Raw genomic sequence first — 19,813 nt, forward strand, 5'->3', positions numbered from 1 at the left:
TCTCCAGAACCATCCTGTGTCGTATTTCCAGTCATAAGAACAGATTAGGAGTCCGAAACTGTGTGTGGTCATGGTTTTATCTTAGTAGTCGCACACTCTGCCTTGACTCCCTCTGAACAAAGGGCCATTGCACTGCTGGCTGATTCACTCTGGCTGGGAAGCAGGGGGGTGCCCGAGGTCCTGCCTGAGCCCTGAGTCCTGTGCTTCGGAGACTGAACAGAATAATTCCAGGCTAGTCAGGCTGTGAGTGCTCTAGTTTTACTGGGACATCATGCGTGGTTCTGGCCCGAGTTCCTTTTGTGTCTTTTTTACCACCATTATATTTTGCCACTATTTCCTTGAAAAAGAAATTTTCTTCTGAAAATTCTGATTAGCCAAGGCAGAAAACAATTGGGAAAGGCAGATTAGAAAAAGGGAAAGGTAGATGAGAAGGTCATTTTCATTTTTCTTCCCTGGGGAAGGAACGAGGGAAGATACCAACTAACTAGAGGAGTCTTTCCCCAAACTGCTGAACTAAATCTTTGTATTAACCTAAAGCTCAGTCCTCAATAAATGAGTTATTGCTCGTCCGGAGCCACAGCTGGAGATTAGGAAATGAAGCCATTGGTTTCCACAGCTCGAAAGCTGAAACTAATACAACAGTATATGTCAACTCTACTTAAATAACATTTTTACCTTTTTAAAAACAATTTGTTTATTTCTTCCAAATTTTTATTTAAACAAGTTTCTATCTTAGAATAATCTCCAAGGTATATTAAATGGAAAAATAAAAATACAGAAAAATATGTGCCGTACTCTGCCATTTGTGCTAAAGAGACAACGGTGTTTTTACAAATCAGTCAGCAAACAGCTGAGGGGGGCACGTGGGCACCAGCTCTGCCTGGTGCAGGCGAGATTTCTCGAGAGGCAGAGGGACTTGGTGGTGGTGAGGGGTGTGATTGCTTCAGGGGGTCTTTGTGCCTCGCTGCTACATCCCTGGTGACTTACCTGACTGGGCTCTGAGTCACTGTCTGCTGTCTGAGGCCCTGTGGACACATGATCCCTGTGTTTCAAAAGGGACCTTTGATCATTTGATGTTCCTTTTCACCCACCATCAGAACAGACCCTTGGACTTTTCTTTTATTCTTACTGAGATGTGAGGGAGAATGGGAGATTACATAGTCTGGGAGGAAGAAGTGGTGTTTGGGGAAGGGTGCCAGAGGACAATAAAAAAAATTAAATCCCCTGAATTCATAGGTCTTAGGTCAGGTGTGGGTGGAAGACAAAAATGTTCCTCCTGGTTTGGATCTTTCTGGAAGTAGAATATGTCAGGGGGTCTGAGTTTATTTCAGGAATCTGACATTTCCCATTTTATCGTTGCCTATGAAAATGAGTATTTTAAAGGATGCTAATAAGTATATCATTATGTCATAGCATGCTAATGAATATTAGAGGTATTACACATTTTGGCAGAAAGGCTGAGTGAATGGCTGATAGAAATCAACGTGTCAACATAAGGCTGAAGCCAAACACCACCATCATAGAACTAACTTCTAGGATAAAAGAATAAACCTGAAAATATAGCAAAATTTTAAATTATTATCACAATTTCAATGTTTAACATTTTAGAAGTCAAATTTTAGAACGTCTGACATAATATAGGAACAAACCTTCATTTTTAGCTAAAGTGAATATTCAGATACTAGCAATAAATCTAAATGACACAGCGTGTTTGTTTTTGAGATTATGATGCTGGTCGGTATAATAGCATTGCACACACATCCAGGACCACTGACTGCGCACAGGTCCAGGGATGCCAAGAATGATGCTGAGGGAGGCATTTGCCTATTGAACCTTCCAGTGCCACAGCTCAATAGCAGATTTGGCTGAAATTCAAGGCTGAAGCTGAATGTCAGTACCTTCTACAATTATTCCCCATTCCAGGAATGATTTCTTTTTCTCTCTAAGACCGTGAAGCCTGCATCCTTTCCTGGAGTGAGGTAGTCCCTCCCAAGGATCTTTTTGACTGTGCTTTTAACAGTTTTGTTTGTCAGGAGCCTGCTTTCCCATGAAAGCTAATTTTTCTTTCCCTGTGGTTATTCCACACTCTTAGGAATTCACCCTTTTCATTTATTCTGTTAGCTTTAGTAAAAAAGCCTAGATGCATTAAATTAAACTCCCTCTCTTTCTCTTTCTCTCAGGTACTTCCATGTCATTTTCCTCTTGGGCAACAGGGTGATCAAAGCCCACCCAAGTCCTGCCCCTGCTGGGCTCTTAGTCTCATGGAAGAGGTAGCCATTAAACAAACACATGCAAATACACTGTTACCAATGGGATGGGTGTCAAGGAAGGGAATGGGACGCTCTGAGAGATTAACGGGGGGATGTAATTTAGGTTGGGAAGTTAGGGAATGTGTCTTAGTCTGCTCTGCCTGCTACAACAAATGACCATGGACTAGGTGGTTTAAACTAGAAACATGTATTTCTCACAGTTTCGGAGGCTGGGGAGGTTCGGTGTTGGATGAGTGCCTACTCCCTGGTTCATAAATGGCCATCTTCCCACTGTGTCCTCACGTGGAAGGGGTGAGGGAGGTCTCTGGAGCCTCTTTTATAAGGTCGCTAATCCCTTCACAACCTAATCACATCCAGAAGGCCCCACTTCTAATACCATCACACTGGGGATTAGGATCAACATGAATTTTGAAGGGACGTGAACATTCAGTCTATGGAAGGCAGTGTGACTGGAGTTTAGTGAGGGTCTGAGATGAGATTGGGGAGAAATAGGTAGAGGCACATCATGAAGGGTCTTGAACCCAATGGGGTTCAAGTCACAGTAAGAAGTTACATTGTATTTACAGTTTATGTTGCTGCCCAGTACACCTATATTTCTAACTTCTTTTTCAGATGGTGGAACTGGATTCCCAGTGTCTTTAACATATTTACTTGATCCTTTCTCTTGTGTATCCCTATCTCCCATCCCCCTCTGCACAGCCACATAGATGTCCTTCTCATTTGCTTGAACACTGACACCCTGCAGTCCCCACCTCGCCGCCCCCCTCCTGCACAGAGCCCATGTTGTTCTGCTTCACCTAATGGCATGGCTCTAGGGCTGAATTGTTCAGGAAGGAAAGGGAAAGAGCTCTAGCTTTTTATTTTACCTCCTTACACAGAAAAGATTTTTGGACAGAGGTGAGTTGAGAATAAAGGAATAGTAAGGGTATTGGTTTTTTAGGGCTGCTGCAATGAAATACCACAGACGAGGCGGCTGAAACAGCAGACATTTATTTCCTCACAATCTTGGAGGCTGGAAGTCTAAGATCAAGGTGCTGGCAGGGTTGGTTTCTCCTGAGGTCTCTCTCTTTAGCTTGTAGATGTTGTCCTCCTCACTGTGTCCTCACATGGCCTTTCCTGTATATGCTCCTCCCTGGTATCTCTTCCTCTTCTTATAAGGTCATTAGACATTGTTTAATCTTAAATAACTCTTTAAAGATTCTGTCTCCAAATACAGCCCCACTGGGGTTTAGGGATTGAACATATGAATTTTGGGGGACACGGTTCAGTCCATATCAATAAGGCTCTTAGTACAGTTTCACTGACTGAAAGAAACTGGATATATGTCCCTTCAATTTAAAGGAATAATAAGCCTCGGGGACCTGGGTGGCTCAGTGGGTTAATCTTCTGCCTTTGGCTCAGGTCATCATCTCAGGGTCCTGGGATCGAGCCCCACATCGGGCTCTCTGCTGAGCAGGGAGCCTGCTTCCCCCTCTCTCTGCCTGCTTGTGATCTCTCTGTCAAATAAATAAAAAAAAGTCTTTTTTAAAAAAAGAGATATTTAATAAAAGAATAATAAGCCTCAGAGGAGAAGTTAAAATTCAGTCAGCATTGTGGCCCTTGAAGCTTCTACGTAAACAAAGAGACCTTTTGCAAGATTTTAGAATAACCTATGCAGATTAGCATGTGTGTGTGTGTGTGTGTGTGTGTGTGTGTGTGTGTGTGTGTTTGAATAAGTGGGCAAAAATGAAGGAGAATATTTTTGCTTGTCAAAATGGCTCTCGGTGTAGGATCTCTGTTTTCTTGCCTGTGGCTGGTCTTCAGATATAACCAGCTAGAGGAACTCATTAGTTCCCTCCCGGCAGGGCTGCTAGGGCCTGGCTGTGGGTGAGGTTCAGCTGGGAGGGTGCTGTGAGGGAGCCTGCCCGTAGGGTCCAACCCTGAGCTGCAGCAAAGGTGACTGAGGCCCCCTTCCATTAGGTGTTTCTGGGCAGGTGAGGCTCCAGGTATCCCTGAGGCAGGATCTCTTACCCCTCGAGGCAGAAAAGCATTTGCCCCTGAGGTCTTTCACTTTGTAGTGACTGAAAAGCCCCTCCCTGTCAAGTGAGAGGAGTGCGGAGCTAACAAGGAAAAGGGTTTCTTCTTCAGGTTTCTTGTTTCTGTTTTCCCACTAAGAGGAAACGTTTGCTTAGCTGTGTAATTGGGCTCACTCAGAATTCTCAGGCCCACAGGGGAGGGCAGCCTGTGGCGGGCACGTCTCCTCAGTGTGGAGGGTATGAGCACGGAGGAGAGCTGGAGGAGCAGACCCCAGGGCCAGTCCAGTCACCCCTCTCCTTGCCCTCTCCGAGTGAACCTGAACTCCCCTGGAGGTTTGTCATTCAATTAAACAGAAGGGACATCTATCTATCCAGGGACAACAGTCTCGTTAGGTCAGTCAGAAACTGGCCTTACTGTGCATTTCTTTATTCTTTCTTCTGCTCATTCAACAAATAGATGTCGAGAGCCTGCTCTGTGTGGGTCCCAGATGTACAAGCCAGGCAGGAGCTCTCCTCAGAGCGACAAGGCAGTAGAGTAGGGGGGCGGACTGACCAGGTGGTTGCAGTAAGTACACCCCCCCTTCTCACCTGGTCCCTTTCCCTAGTACTGTACTTAAGGTCACAAAATCTTATTTACAGGACCCCTTTACCCCTTTACCTCATTTCCAAATGAGGTGGCTCGTGTTCTCTTCTGTTTTTCCCTTCTCTGCTCTGTGGCTTAGCCTCTCAAGGTATTTGGTGTATTCAAGTTCCTTCGACTGTTTCTTCAATGGGAAAGTTTTAACCTATAGAAAACCCGCACCGTGAATGGGTCCTTTCAGAGCTGGAAGTCAGGCGATCTGCCTCCAGATTCTGTACTTGCCCTCACCTGCCTTGGGTTTCTCAGCCTGCCCTCATGGATGGTCTCGTGGACCCTCCTGGTTCTCCTCGTCTGCACCCCTATCCTGGCCGCCCCCAGCTTCTCAGCCTGCGCCAGCGTGGTTCTCGAGCTATTTGTCAGCAGTTCCCTGGGCTCATTCAGGTCCTTCCCGCCTCCACCTTTCAGCTCTTCCCCTCCTCCTAGTCCCTACCCTGGCATCCCTATCCTGGCGCTTCTGCCAAAGGGTCCCAGCCAGATTTCCCAGGAGAAAAGTCATGCGACCTTGCCTGATGAGCGACTTCTCCAGAAGTTATACTACAAGCTTTAGCTGGGCCTTCACTGCTGCTGTGTGCTCCCCTCACTCCTCTCTTGTGGATTCCCTAACACACTCACCCCAGTGGCCAGCCTCGCCTCCTACCTCCTGAGAAACTCCGGGCTGTCCTGCATGAGTTTCCTTCTTCCCCACTTTCAAGTCCTGTGTTTGTCTTACTTCACACTTTGTCTCACTGTTTCCATCTCTGAGAATGGAGCATCTGTCCTTACTGCCAGGCTCCTCTCTCCTGAACTCTGGACCCCAAACCTCCTTCCTCCCTCTTCTTTAGGGACCGTCCTTGGTGGATTTTCTCTGTGCTCTTGCATTTTTAGCACCTTTGCTCTCAAGCAGTTTTTACTTCTCCTCTGGCTGAACCACCTGCCTTCCCCCCAGCACCCCCTCAGGCTGCCAGTCTGTTGTCTTTCTCCCCTCACACACATCACGGCATGCTTGGATTGTGGGTTTGGTTTCCTGCCACTAGTCTTATCCCCACCGCAATCTCCAGCATGCTGCAGCTGCTGGGATCTAGAAAATGCCGATCCGACCATGTCTTTCCCACGCCTAAAATACTTCAACGACTGCCTTAGATTTTTTTTCATTTGCCTTTTTTCCCCCCCCGTAACAGCTTTGAGATACAATTCAGATATCATATAATTCACCTATTTAAAGTGTCCAACTTAGTGGTTTTTAATTTATGGACAGAGCTGTGCATCCATCACCATAGTTCATCTTAGAGCATTTTTGTCACCGCCCTGAGAAACCCTGTCCCCTTTAGCCACCACCCTCCCATTCCTCTGTTCCTGTCCAGCCCCTGGCACCCGCTTCAGCTCCTTCCTGTCTCTGTGGATTTGCCTCTTCTGGACATTTCATGTAAATGGAATAGTACAATATGTGGTCTTTCTGTGACAGCTCCTTTTACTTCCCAAGGGTCATCTGATGTTGACAGCACAGTGACTTCTGACGCATTTAGAAGTCCCCTGTGATCTGGTGTCTCTGTACCTCTCCAGGCTGAGTTCTCAGGGCTCATTGCCTTGTACTTCTGCTCCAGCTGAACTAAACCTACACAAATGTGCCGCGTTGTTCCCTTCCTGAAACACCCACGCCCTCCCTTCTTTTTGGCTGGCTAACTCGTGTCCTTGTGGTCTCCTTCATTCCTTGACACAGTGCTGTGTCCTTTGGGAAGTTTCTTCTGATCCTGCATGCCTTGCCGTGTGCTGCTAGAGCCTGCCATGCTGGCCAGAGCTGTCACTGCCACGGGCTCGTCTGTGTCTACCTCTGGGCCGCAGCTCTAGGGAGTGGAGTCACCTTCTACCCTCTGCAGGACGCTTGGCCTGCACGCAGTGGGCTCTCAGAGTCCCGGCCCTTGGACTTCCTTGAAAGAGACATTGAGTCTGGTCTTCTCTTCTCCTTTATGCTCTGGAATCTGCCCTCACTGCTCCCTGAACTCTCTCGAAGGTCACCAGCCACTTTGTCATTTGTTCTCTTTTTCCTCAGTCTTGCTACAGCATTTGCGATGGTGAAATACCTCCATGGAGTTCTCTCCTGTTTTGCCTGTGACATGACATTGCCTTTATCCTCCTCCCACTTATGCGACTTTCTTTAACTCTTTCCTCTGGCTTCTTGTCCTCTAAGCCCGTAAGGATGGGTCTTTCCCTCGTTCAGCATTCAGGCTCTTCCCTCTGGTTTGCCCTCTACTCCTGCAGCTTCATTTGTCACCTACGTGCAGACAGATGACTCACTGTTTGTGTCACTTGGAGCCCTCCCCTGAGTCTTACATGTATTTCCAACAGTGCCACTGACCTTGTCACCCAAATAACTTCCTGTGCTATCAGCCCACCTGCCCGTGGGTCACCATGCTAATTTGAGCCCTTAAGTACTTGAAGTACTTCTGCCCTGGTTGACTCTGAGCACCGCCCTACCCTGTCTTCCCACCTCACCTCCCTCCACACTTCGTGCTTTCACTTGGCCCAGTTTGTAAACACATATTGAATACTTACTGCAGCCAGATAATCTTTCTAATGCATAGTTTGGGTCATTTTCTTCTCAGCTCAGAACCTCAGAATTTCACCTTCCACCAGTCAGAATGGCTTGATTCAGAAAGACAAGAAGTAGCAAGTGTTGGTGAGGATGTGGGGGAGAAGGAACACTTGTGCACTGTTGGTGGGAATGCAGACTGTCATAGCTGATGCGGAAAACAGTATGGATGTGCCTGAAAACATTACAGATGGAATCACCATATGATTCAGTCATTCCACTATGGGGTATTTTCCCAGAGAAGACAAAGACACTAATTCAAAAAGAATATGCCCCCCTCTGTTTATTGCAACATTATTTATAATAGCCAAGATATGGAAGCAACCTCAGTGTCCATCAGTAGATGAATGGATAAAGATGTGGTATAGGTATACAATGGATACTACCTAGCCATAAAAAAAGAATGAGAACTTGCCATTTGTAACAACATGGGTGGAGCTAGAGAGTATTATGCTAAGTGAAATAAGACAGAGAAAGACAAATACTACATGGTTTCAGTTATATGTGAAATCTAAAACACAAATGAACAAACAAAAAGCAGAAACAGACCCATCAATACACAGAACAAACTGGTGGTTATAGAGGAGAGGAGTGTAGGGAAGGCAAAAATGGGTGAAGGGAAGTGGGAGATTCAAGCTTCTAGTTCTGGAATGAGTAAGTTGCAACATAGGGAATGTCATCAGTGGTATTGTAATCACATTATATGGTGATGGGTGGTAGCTATGCTTGAGTGAGCATAATTTAATGCATAAACTTGTTGAATTACTAGGTTATTACAATATTAACATTGTGTGTCTACTCTACTTCAATTAAAAAAAAAAAAACCACCAAACCCAGGGGCGCCTAGGTGTCTCAGTGGGCTGGGCCTCTGCCTTCAGCTCGGGTTGTGATCTTAGGGTCCTGGAATTGAGCCCTGCATTGGGCTCTCTGCTCAGCGGGGAGCTTGCTTCCCCCTCTCCCTCTGCCTGCCTCTCTGCCTACTTATCATCTCTCTGTCAAATAAATAAATAAAAATCTTTAAGAAACAAAACAAAACAAAAACCAACATAGCTTAAGTGAAAAAAAATACACAAAACCTTCAGGGTCTACCTTTGCCTACTAAATTGAGTCGAAATTCCTCAGGTGGTATCCCAGACCCCATTTTATAAATGGCTTAAGTTGCCTTTTTGACCACTTTTATTGTATTCCTAATATTCAGGCCAGATCCCCCACCTGGCTTGCAGCTGAATACCTACACTGCACAATACAGTAGCCTGTGTCTCCTGCAGCTGTTTAAACTGAAAGCAGTTCAAATTAAATAAAATTTGAAATTCAGCTCCTCGGCCACCTTAGCATATTTCACGTGCTCACTAACCACACGTGACTGGTGTCTGCCTGCTGAACAACACAGGTCCATTTCCATCACTGTGGGACGTTCTTCCGGACAGCCCTGGTCTGAGCCCTTTCGTTGCTGTTCATTCTGGCTGCCATCTCCTCCTCTCCTCACCATCTCTACCCGTGAACATTTTCTCCTTCATGCCAGGGCCGCCTATCTCGTGTTCCACCTCTCGCACACAGCCTTTCCTGATCATTCCCTTCTCCATGAGATGCCCCCACCCCTTCCCTTTAGAGCCTTGGTAGTATTTTACCTGTGTTTCCTTTATGGCGCCTGCCCATTTGTTTCTCACATTGTAGCCGCTCACGTCTCTAACGCATTTCCAGCACTGAACTGGGAGAGTCTTTGAGGTCAAGACTACATGAATGATCGTACTCTGGGCATAATACAGAGGGAGTTCAGTCAATCGTTTTTGAACTGATCCCCTAGAAAGGAGAATGGTTCTTTTTTAATTCATGGAATTGGTAAGCAGAGGGACTGTCTGGCCACTCTGTTCTTTTTACCTTCCTCCCACAATCACAGGCCTCTGCTGTGAGACCCAGCAAGAAGCGCAGCCCCTGTCCTTGGCCTTGCCCGTGCAGGTGGCCATGGGCAGCACATTCCATCTTACAGCCAGAATTGCTGACCTCAGTGCCAAGGAGACCAACTGGCCGTGGAATACAAATAGGGTCCTCCGGCCAGGGCAATGGGTCAGCACGTAGGAAGTGGAATTTCGGGGAGGGAGTCATAGACGCACAGCTGGGGAACAGGCAGGGTACATGCTACCCGCCTTGGAGAAGTGACCCCAGAAGAAATGACTGGAACGACAGAGGCTAAATAACTCAGGGAAGTGGTGAGTGCGGCTCAGGGTGAAATTGCTCACAGGGTGGGGAGCTGCAAGGTGTCTGTTCGCAGTTAGACCCTAGAGGAGCTTTCTGGATGGTTTGTCGTCGCCTGGCCATGTGTATCCATTGTGGCTTTTCACTTTGCCCAAAGTCACCTACCATGAAGGGGAGGAACTCACCCACAGCGTTGGCCAGCACATTTTCAGACACTTTAGGGACATTCAGGTGCTGGCCTCTTCTGTCTGGTTTAGCTGCCCTTGGGAACTAAAGATGTTGCTGCTTATCCACTGGTTAACCATGGGGAGTGTGGCACTTCAGTCCTGAAGTTGAGAGTGTGTGCATGTGCACTCATGTGTTCTCTAGTGGGCAGGAAGCAGGAGTGTAAGACTAGGTTTTCAAGCTCTTTGTCTTTCCAGGCTGATTTTGCAGAGAGAGAAGCACTTCCATTATCTGAAAAGAGGACTTCGACAGCTGACAGATGCCTATGAGGTAAGCTTGCTGCCCAGGAGCTCAGTCGAATGGTCAGGCAGACAGTCCATTTTTCTGTTGGACTGTGAAACATCATGGGCCTGGCCTGCTGCAGAGTCGCTCTTCGTAACTCATGGCTGTGGCAGGAGCCAGGTACGCAGGAGCCCAGACCTGCAGAGCCTGGGACTCCCCCTCCTGAAAGGGCAGAACTAGCTCTCTAGTCGTGTCGTCCCCTGGAAGGGACAGAGGACCCTGGGTGGGGTGGGGCTTTCTTCCTGCATTAGATCATGGTGAGGGGTTCACGTGCTTTTCCTGGCCGCCAATTTTCAGCTGCCTAGAAGGCAGTTACTGTCCATCCCTAATCCTTTGCCCTATAAGCGGATCTAATCCTGTGCCGGCCAGAGGATCAGTGTATAAATCCCAGTGAGGACTTCCACAGTTGAACACTATAAAAATGCCCACGCTTAGAGTGCATTTTAAATCACATTCCTTGAAGCCCTGGGGTTCCCCAGAGGGGCCTCAGGGGAGCGCAGTGGTGGTGGAGGAGGGGGGAGGGTGTTGGGAAGGTGGTAGGCAGGGGATGAATGTGAACAGGAGGTCTCCAGTCTTCCTGCCTCACCTTATACACAGCAGCCCTGCTTCTAATTTGCTTTTTTATTTGAGGGAGTCTGCATTTGATTATTTACAACAGGGATTGGCCAGCTGAAATGCCTGTAGATCTAAGCAGGTAGTATAAATAAGAGAAGTGGGCAGGTGGGAGGGAGACTGAGGCACACCTGGGCACTGTGCTTTCCCTCTGTTCCTGCCAGGTGCTGCTATCCAGGAATGCAGACCCACGCTCGCCAGATAACTCTTCCTCTCTCTCTTTTCAAATTAAGCCAGACATCCAGATTTCTCTGTGAATCTCCCAATGCCTACATGTTGCAACTAATTCTAATTAAAAAAACAAAATGCTACAAGGAACAAGCAGAACATGCCTATGGGCTAGACTTGGCCTCGGGGTCAAAATTTTCAATCCTTATTGCAGGGCCTCCGTGGTTAGGGTGCAGTGAGCCTGATATGGTTAATACCGTACCAGCCAACAGCTGGATGGCGGGCTGAAAGCTTACCATGCCTCATCTCACCAGGTTATCTCACCTACTGCATGAGGTAGGTCAGTCGCAGGGTTAAGGCATTTGCTCAGAAGCACATAGCTCTAAGAGGAGGAGCTGGTACTCCAACCCAGGCAGGCAGGATCCACACCTAGTGCTCCTCAGGTGGCGGCCTAGCCACAGCTAGGGATAGTCAGTGCATTTGTGAAGAGCATAGCTTGGGCCAGTGGAAAGAGCACTGGAGTGGGAGTCCTGGCTTCTTATCTCAGCTCTGACATTTGATGTCTTTGTCATTTGTGAAGAGCATAGCTCTTCTGTCATCTGGAAAAAGTTGATCTCTCTAGATTGCATTTATAAACTTTTAATCTGGAAAATGGGAGCAGTAAGACTAGCCTCCTGCCTGCCTTGAATGCTCGCTCCGTGTTTATGGATTGAATTGGGATCCCAAGCAGCTCACGTGTCACCCCAGGAAGCCTTTCCCAGCTCCTGAGGCAGAATTGGGCTCTTCGTGCCTAATTAGGAGCAGAATTAGGCTCCCTCCACATGGCTCCTGCCCAGTGCAGTGCGTATCGTCATTCAGGTACATGCACACCTGTGTTATGTGCCATCTTGTTCCAGGAAGCCCTAAGGTAACTCGTGCTTAAATGCATCTGTCTAGAGTCCTCTTCCTCTGCAGATGAACACACATTCTGTATCCCAAGCATTGCAAGAGTAGGAACTACATTTTGTTCATTATTGTGTCCCTGTGTCTGATAAAATGCTTGGCACACACAACGAGGTACCAAATAGTTGTTGAATCAGTGAATGAGTTAATCCAACAAATCGCTCTCTGAGAGCCTGGATCTCCTTGGGTCTACACTGAGAAAACAGCATCACTTAGCTTCCTAGCATGTGGGTGCTCCTCTGCTGAGCGTTCGTTGGGTGCCTCTCAGGGGAGGACCCCGTGGCCTCAAGGTAAATGTCTTTGTCTCATTGTCCCATTGTCCTTTTTGCACATATGGTCACTTCAGCTGCTGACTGGGGCCACAAAGCAAAGCGTCCTTCATTCACTTATTGTTCATAGGGTGCCCTCCTCCCCCTTTCCAGGCTGCCGGGGTGAGACAGATGCCGCCTTGTCAGCAGCGTCTTGGAATGATTCTGAATACGGGGTGTGTTTTCTCCCCTGTGCCTTTCGCAGTGTCTGGATGCCAGCCGCCCATGGCTCTGCTATTGGATCCTGCACAGCTTGGAACTGCTGGATGAACCCATCCCCCAGATGGTGGCCACAGAGTGAGTCTGGCTTCCGGGAATCTGGGCTGTTCTTTGAAAATTCCCTTTTGAGTTGGGGGTTCTTTTTGTTTTGTTTCTGTTTTACTGATTTTGAATGAAAAACACATCATGCTACAAAGCATACCCTTGCCCTCCCCTTGACCCCAGTAACTTCCTCAAACTCCTCCACTTTAGAAGCCTGTTGTAAGCTCGTGGGTAGAACAAGACTTTGAACTCCCAAGAGAAGGATTCTGGTTTCTTCTGTGGCCTTTTCTTTTGACTCTTGCTCTGGTCTTTGAGAAAATTCTTCATCATCAATTCTGAAAGACATGATTTTGCCAGAAAGAACAGTATGAATTCGAGTAGCTTCTGTGGGGAAGCATGTGCCAGCCCCATGAACAAAAATGCCTTTCCCTTCCATAAACACCTCCATAGGTGTCCCCCTCACCAGGGCCTGGGGGACAGTGTAGCTCTCGATGGTATTAGATGTGTTACACTCTTGGGGGTGCCAATGCCTTGACCCACAGTTTTCTTAAACTTCTGATTTATGAACAGAGATCTAAGCAACTGAGATTGTCCCCAAACTGCTTGTGCAGGAGGTGTTCTGGGAATGACTGTGGCACCTCGTCCTTAGAAGCTTGTCACAGTTTAGATTTTAAAGCAGAACCTTGTCCTCACTCCAGTCTTTGGGATACCTGGGGTGGGGAAGTGCAGCCAGGGATTGGATCTGATGCCCCTGTTCTCACTGAGAGAAAGAGAGAGAGAGAGAGCACCTTCCCTTGATGACATCTGGAGTTCCTCTGCTCCCCTGACACTCCTGAGGGAGAGGAGTCCAGGTGGGAAGGCCCGTGAGCCAGGGTCGTTTGCTCGAAGCCCACAGTACCAGCCGCATGAGGATGCGTGGAGGGTAGCCTGGGCCCCGCGCTGGTCACTGCCTAGTCACCGTGCCCCTGCCTGGGTCACGCTGTCAGGTCAGAAGAACAGAACCACACATTGTCTCATTCATTCTGTCTTCACAATGACCTCTCATTCTTGCCTTCCTGGGCAGGGTGTCTTGTGATGACTGTGGATGGGGAAGATAATAAATTAACCCTTGTGATATGTACGATGCTTTCTGAGGGAGAGGAAAAATGTGCATTGTCCTCGTCACGATGCTGCCACAAGCCTCGTTGCTTCTAGCTCTGGAAGTAGAATTGGACCCAGTTTCTGCAATACCAGGAATTTAATTGTCAAAGGCTCATGTGTTTTTGAAATACCAGTGGGGGGTTGTGGAGTGTTTGGGAAGTTTCTCCCCCACACATACACAATCAGGAGGTACAGCAGGGGAATGGGAGAGTCACACACAAGAGAAGAAAAAAAGAAATGGAGGATTCTGGGGCAGGCAAGAACAGGTGTGCGAGGGAGGAGGAGGTAATTCCTGAACGGGAAGACCGCAGATCAGACTTGGGTCAGCATCGATTCTGAGTGTGTTCTAGGTTGTAGACTTGCTGTCGTATAGGTAAGGCTTTGCTAAGGAAGGAAGCGTCAGAGCAGCTTTCCAGGCAATGTCAGATAGGAAGAGAGGACCCCTTTCTAGGGTCTTCCATAGTGAACGACTGGACACAGCCCCAGTATCCACTGTAGGGGTGTGTTAAAGTATATTTGAAGCTTAAGTAAAATATGGTGCAGAGCGTACAGTGAAATACTGTGCAGCCATTGAAAATTTGATGTCAACAGATGTTAACTAGACTTGCTGTGATCATTTTGCAATATGTACAAATACCGAATCACTGTTGTACACGTGAAATTAATAAAATGCTATATATCCATTATACTTTAGTAAAAATGTATGCATGTAAGGTGCACATTTGTTTACAAAAACGTCATATGGGCTCCCTGCTCAGCGGGTGTCTGCTTCTCCCTCTCCCTCTGCTGCTCCCCTGCTCATGCTTTCTCTCTCTGTCTTAAAGAAATAAATAAAATCTTTAAAATGCTTACATTTATGTAGAAAGATGGTCACGATCTAAGTGAAAAAAGGTAGTTAAAAGGATTCAACTTCTGTAGATTAAAAATATAGCTGGTTATGTGCATAGAGAAAACCAGAAGGTATACACACCTGGTAGTAGTTATTTCTGGATGGTGGGGTTATGTGCATATTTTTAAATGTTATTTATATTATTGTTTTGTAGTTAAAAGGATGCTTTTGTACTAAAAAGCTAGTTCTAATTTCAAGAACCGCATGATAGTGAATGAGAATTTCTGCTGCCCAGCTGCCTTAGAATCTTTACTTGTGGTTCTTCTGAGCATTGATTTAACAGACTTTTAAAGAATTACTTAGACTTTCCAATAATGAATTTTATTTTGTGCTGGGCAGATAGTTAGTTCTAGGGGCAGATAATATCTGTTATCAATGAACTTAGCTTTGACAAATAAGGAAATAAACTATTTTTAGTAAGATACAGAGAAATCTTAATGACGACTGTAAAAATATGGGGATTTTTAAAAGACAATCTGATATGGGATATTACTTTTTTGTTCATTTTGCACAGAGAAAAGAAATGCTTTGAAAATGTGGTCACATTTCTGTTCCCTTCTTCATATAGGTATTAGGTGCAGAGTTTAGGTCTGGAGTATTATTTTCCTGCCCTTTTCTTTCCCCACTCTGCCACCTAGTGCAGACACAGACACAGACACACACACAGACACAGACACAGACACACACACACACATTTCTCTTTCCTATTTTGTTCAGTGTCATTCTTCTATGTGTTTAGGGAACTGTACGGCAAGCTGAGTTCCCTCTAGTGGACAAAATCGCTTTTTCAGCTGCTTTGACTGCCGAATGAAGCCAGGAAGGGCCAGGTTTTTCCTGCTTTTAAGGACAGTGTGTATATTCATAGGTAGGAATTTAGCTTGCCACTTTTGAGAGACTGTATCCACAAATTTGCATGTGTTTACCTGAAATAAGTTAATATCTTGGAACTAGACTAAATACATTTGTTTTTAGTGATTTTAGCAGGGAAGGTAATGAGGATCCCATGCTTTGTTACTGAAAACTAAAGTGAAATCACAGGGAGATGGCTGCACTGTCAAAGTTAGGTTTTTAGCTCCTGTAAGATCTAAAAATCGTCTTGAACTTAATTGTTTTAGGACTTCTCTGCTTATGAAATTTTCCCAAATACTAAATTTCAGTTTTCATGTGTCAGTAGTGTTCTACTGTTTTCCCTTTCAAAAGGCTATTAGTAGCTGATCCTCTGAATAGCTCTTTAAATATTTTTCCTTTTAATTTTAAAATATAATTTGTCTATTTCGTACCTTTCTATGCAAATACCTCATCTCGTCCTTTGTGTTCTGAGCCTTTTTTGGCCAGGAGCCTCTGGGGGCTAGTGGGTTGAGGTCAAGGGTGCTGCCAGTGGGACCGTTCCCACAATGTATAGCTACACAGTCCAAAATGTCAGTAGTGCCAAGGTGGAGAAGCCTTGTTCTAAAATGACCCACTTCAGCCTTGACCGTAGTTCCAGAGCAGCAGCGTCCAGAGGATGGCTGTGCTTGGGGAGGTCAGACGACGTGTCAGACTCTCCAGGCAGCACCGGCCTCCTGGGGTTGGTGCAGAGCCCACCTGCCTTTGACCCGTTCACTGCCAGACTCTGCTCAGGAAGGACTTTTCCTCTTTCTCGTGCTAAGCTCAAGTTGTTTTATGGTATGAAATTCGAAAAGACTTCATCCTAGAGGAAGCCTGATGTCCGGGCATCCATCTTGTATTGGCCTCACCTCCCAAGCCATCCTGCTCAAGGATGACTGTTGCTATTTCCAAAGTTATCATCTTTGTAACTTCTCTGTCCATGGTGACCCGTTCTGATGCTGAAGGTTTTCTTAAATCTGACCTAAATTCTGGTGCTGTGGATTAGTGTCCGTGTTCATTTCTTTACCAGAAAGTTTGTACAATTACCCTTTGTACGCTTGAGGTATTTTGCTGGGTAGCTTCTTGTTGGTATTTGCCTGTCATATTAAGCCTTTTAACATTTTTGATATTTAGCCATTTTTACAGCTCTAACCTGAACTTCCTTTGAGTTGGCAAATGGAGGCTTGAACCAAATATAGTTGTGGCCAGCGCTGTGTTTATTTATTTATTTGTAAGATTTTATTTATTTATTTGAGAGACAGAGTGGGAGAGAAAGGGCACGAGAGGGGTGGGGGAGCAGGGGGTGAGAGAGAAGCAGGTTCCCTACTGAGCAGGGAGCCCAATGTGGGGCTCAATCCCAGGACCCAGGGATCATGACCTAAGCTGAAGGCGCCACTTAATTGACTGAGTCACCTAGGCGCCCCCAGTGTTGCATATATGATGCTCTTAAGAAGTATTCTCATTTGTGTTCACAACTCACGGGCCCTAACCTCTGGTCCTCTTTCTCCTATATTTCCAGTCCTTTCCCATAGTATATTTATATGGTTTACTCATCCCCTACTCCTGCCATCCCTAAGTATATTATCTTGTCCCTATTTCATTTGTTTTATTCTTATGTGCTGCTGAGTTATTTTATATTATTCTGGACTTTAATTCTCACCTTGGAGGTGTTTCTCTGGTCCTTTGGAATTATCTGCTTGTTTTAGAGTACTTCCTCCAAGTTGGTGACAGCGATGCCCAGAATCAACCACTTTAGGTCAGTCTTCAACCATCACCTTAAAGTCTAAGTAAACCCCTTATGAGGCTGATGGTTAATCATTGATACTTTTGCTTTGACTTGATCTCCTTACAGGTTTCACAGACTTTTTCATAGTTGAATAATAGAGTGTTGATGTTCAGTAGAACTTTCTACAGTAATGGAGATGTTCTCTATTTTGTGGGAGCCACTTGGGACGAGTAGCTATTGAACAGTTGCAGTGTGGCTTCTGTGACCAAGGAGCTTAAGTTTAAATTAATTTAATGAATTTAGTTTAAAATTTAAATAGCCTCATGTGGCTAGCCGCGACCTATTGGACAGCACAGATCTTTGCTACCCAAAATGTGGCTCCCAGGTGTGGCATGGCCGTCACCTGGAGTTTGCTGAAAGGGCAGACTCAAGCCCATCTAGCTCTTTGGAGTCAGAGCTGCATTTTTTTTAAATTATTTTTTAATTTATTTTTACTTTTTTTTTTTTAAGATTTTATTTATTTATTTGACAGACAGAGATCACAAGTAGGCAGAGAAGCAGGCCGAGAGAGAGGGGGAAGCAGGCTCCTTGCTGAGCAGAGAGCCTGATGTGGGGCTCAATCCCAGGACCCTGGGATCATGACCTGAGCCGAAGGCAGAGGCCTTAACCCACTGAGCCACCCAGGTGCCCCTATTTTTACTTTTTTTTTATTATGTTCAGTTAGCCAACATATAGTACATCATTCGTTTTTGATGTAGTGTTTGACGATTCATTAGTTGCGTATAACACCCAGTGCTCATCACTACACATGCCCTCCTGGATGCCCCTCACCCAGTTACTGCATCCCCCCACCCCCTCCCTTCTGTAGCCCTCAGTTTCGTTCCCGGAGTCCAGAGTCCCCTGGTTTGTCTCCCGCTCTAAGCTCCTTTCCCACAGGACTGTTAAACTAGACTCCAGCGCCAGGGGTAAACAATGTAGGGAGCTCCAGGTGTTCCCCCGCCACTCGCCTACACTTCAGGCTAAATTTTACATTTCCTTTTTAGTCTCTTTTCTTATTCTTTTTTTTTTTTTTAACTGTGCTCCCATTTCAGATGGATTCATATTTCCCAACCTATGGTTTTAAGTGACTTCTTAAGTTTTACTTTCTTTTGCACATCTATGTTTTATAGACTTATACCCCATCCTAGCCCGTTTTTCACTTTAATCAGAGCTGCATTTTTTAAAAAAGAGTTTATTTATTTATTTGACAGACAGAGATCGTAAGTAGGCAGAGAGGCAGGCAGAGGGGGGGGAAGCTCCCTTCTGAGCAAGGAACCCAATGCGGGACTCAATCCCAGGACCCTGAGATCATGACCTGAGCTGAAGGCACAGGCTTAACCCACTGAGCCACCCGGGCACCCCCAATCAGAGCTGCATTTTAACAAGGTTCTCGGGTGGTTTCTGTGTGCACTCAAGTTTCACAGGCACTGGTACTTGGCTGTACATTGGAGCCACATGGGAATTAAAAAAAAAATACGGCCACTTGGGTCCCATCCTCAGTGATTCTGATTTCAGTGGTATTAGTGTGGCCCGGGCATTGGGTTTTTCAGAAACATCCCCCAAGTGATTCTGATTGCTCAGCTAAGACTTGTGTTTCTCAAATTTGGGTGTATTCACATCCTCTGGGAATTTGGTAAAAATACGGTGGCCCAGACTTATTTCTCATATCTCTGTTGTCTCTACTCGCTCTCCAATGTTTGTGAGATACACGTATTGGGTTTGAAAATCCCTCATCTTAAAGATAGTCCCCCACTCTGTGGGTAATTGTCACGTTAGCTAGAATGAAATGCCTCGCTGATGTCAAAGCAAACTGGTCTCCTTGCCCTTTGAGTCACAGGACTAAAGGAGCGATGCATGAAAACTTATTCTTCAGAAAGTCTGCCGCTCTTGGTATTTGCACTGTGTTTCCTGCTTGTGGTTTTTTTTTTTTTTTTTTTTTGGTTTTGTTTTGTTTTGTTTTTAACTAGGTGGTGAATTTCTGCTCTCTCAGATAAATTTTTCCTCCCCCCTTTCTGAAGATAGAAGTCTCATTCACACTTTGGTTTTCACAGTTGCTAACAACTCTGCTAATGACGGCTGGTAGCTTTGTGGTCAGTTTGCCAGTTCCTTACCTTATGGGTTGGAAAGCCTCTGGAGCAGAATGTTCTGTAATATGGAAGCGTCTGAGAGTCCAGAAAAGCCCAGCCCTGCTCCCCAGTGTAGCCCCATGGCCAGTCAGATGCTGCATATCAGCTGAGGGAGGTTGGCATGGAGGGATGATTTAAAGGTGTCTGGTACATTCAGATCCCGGCTCACCAGACATGAGGCTACAGGGTCAGGGGTGTTGGATTTGGCACGATTCTATCTCGAGAGCTGGGAAAGAGAATGGATGACTAGGTGACTCTTTTTCTTTTCATTTTTTTTTTTTTAAATGTGCTGTTAAGCTTTATATCAACTAAAACCTTTTGTTTTTGTGATACAGAGAAGTCTTTGTATGCCAGTCCAGCCAGCCTTTGTCAGGACATTAATTTATTAGGTATTTGTTTCCAGGAAATAGGATATGAATTAATGAAGGTTTGGAAAATATGTTAGGAACAAACTCATTTTCCCATTGAAAATGAATTACTATTACAAATATGCCACAGTACTGTCTTCCTTCTCTGATGATCAGCTTCTACGTCAATTCTCGTG

At 45.8% G+C, this 19,813-nt stretch overlaps 1 protein-coding gene across 1 annotated transcript in view; it reads left to right on the top strand.

The window, feature by feature from the left end:
- The window catches only part of FNTB (farnesyltransferase, CAAX box, subunit beta), a 64,212-nt gene that overhangs the window by 16,256 nt on the left and 28,143 nt on the right, over positions 1 to 19,813 (top strand). Inside the window, exons 3-4 of the mRNA XM_080807741.1 lie at positions 10,107 to 10,179; positions 12,427 to 12,518. Of these exons, the coding sequence (XP_080663867.1) occupies positions 10,107 to 10,179; positions 12,427 to 12,518 (165 nt within the window). The remainder of the gene's footprint in view (positions 1 to 10,106; positions 10,180 to 12,426; positions 12,519 to 19,813) is intronic.

The sequence above is a fragment of the Martes martes genome (genome assembly GCF_963455335.1).
Source record: "Martes martes genome assembly, chromosome: 7".
Taxonomy (NCBI): domain Eukaryota; kingdom Metazoa; phylum Chordata; class Mammalia; order Carnivora; family Mustelidae; genus Martes; species Martes martes.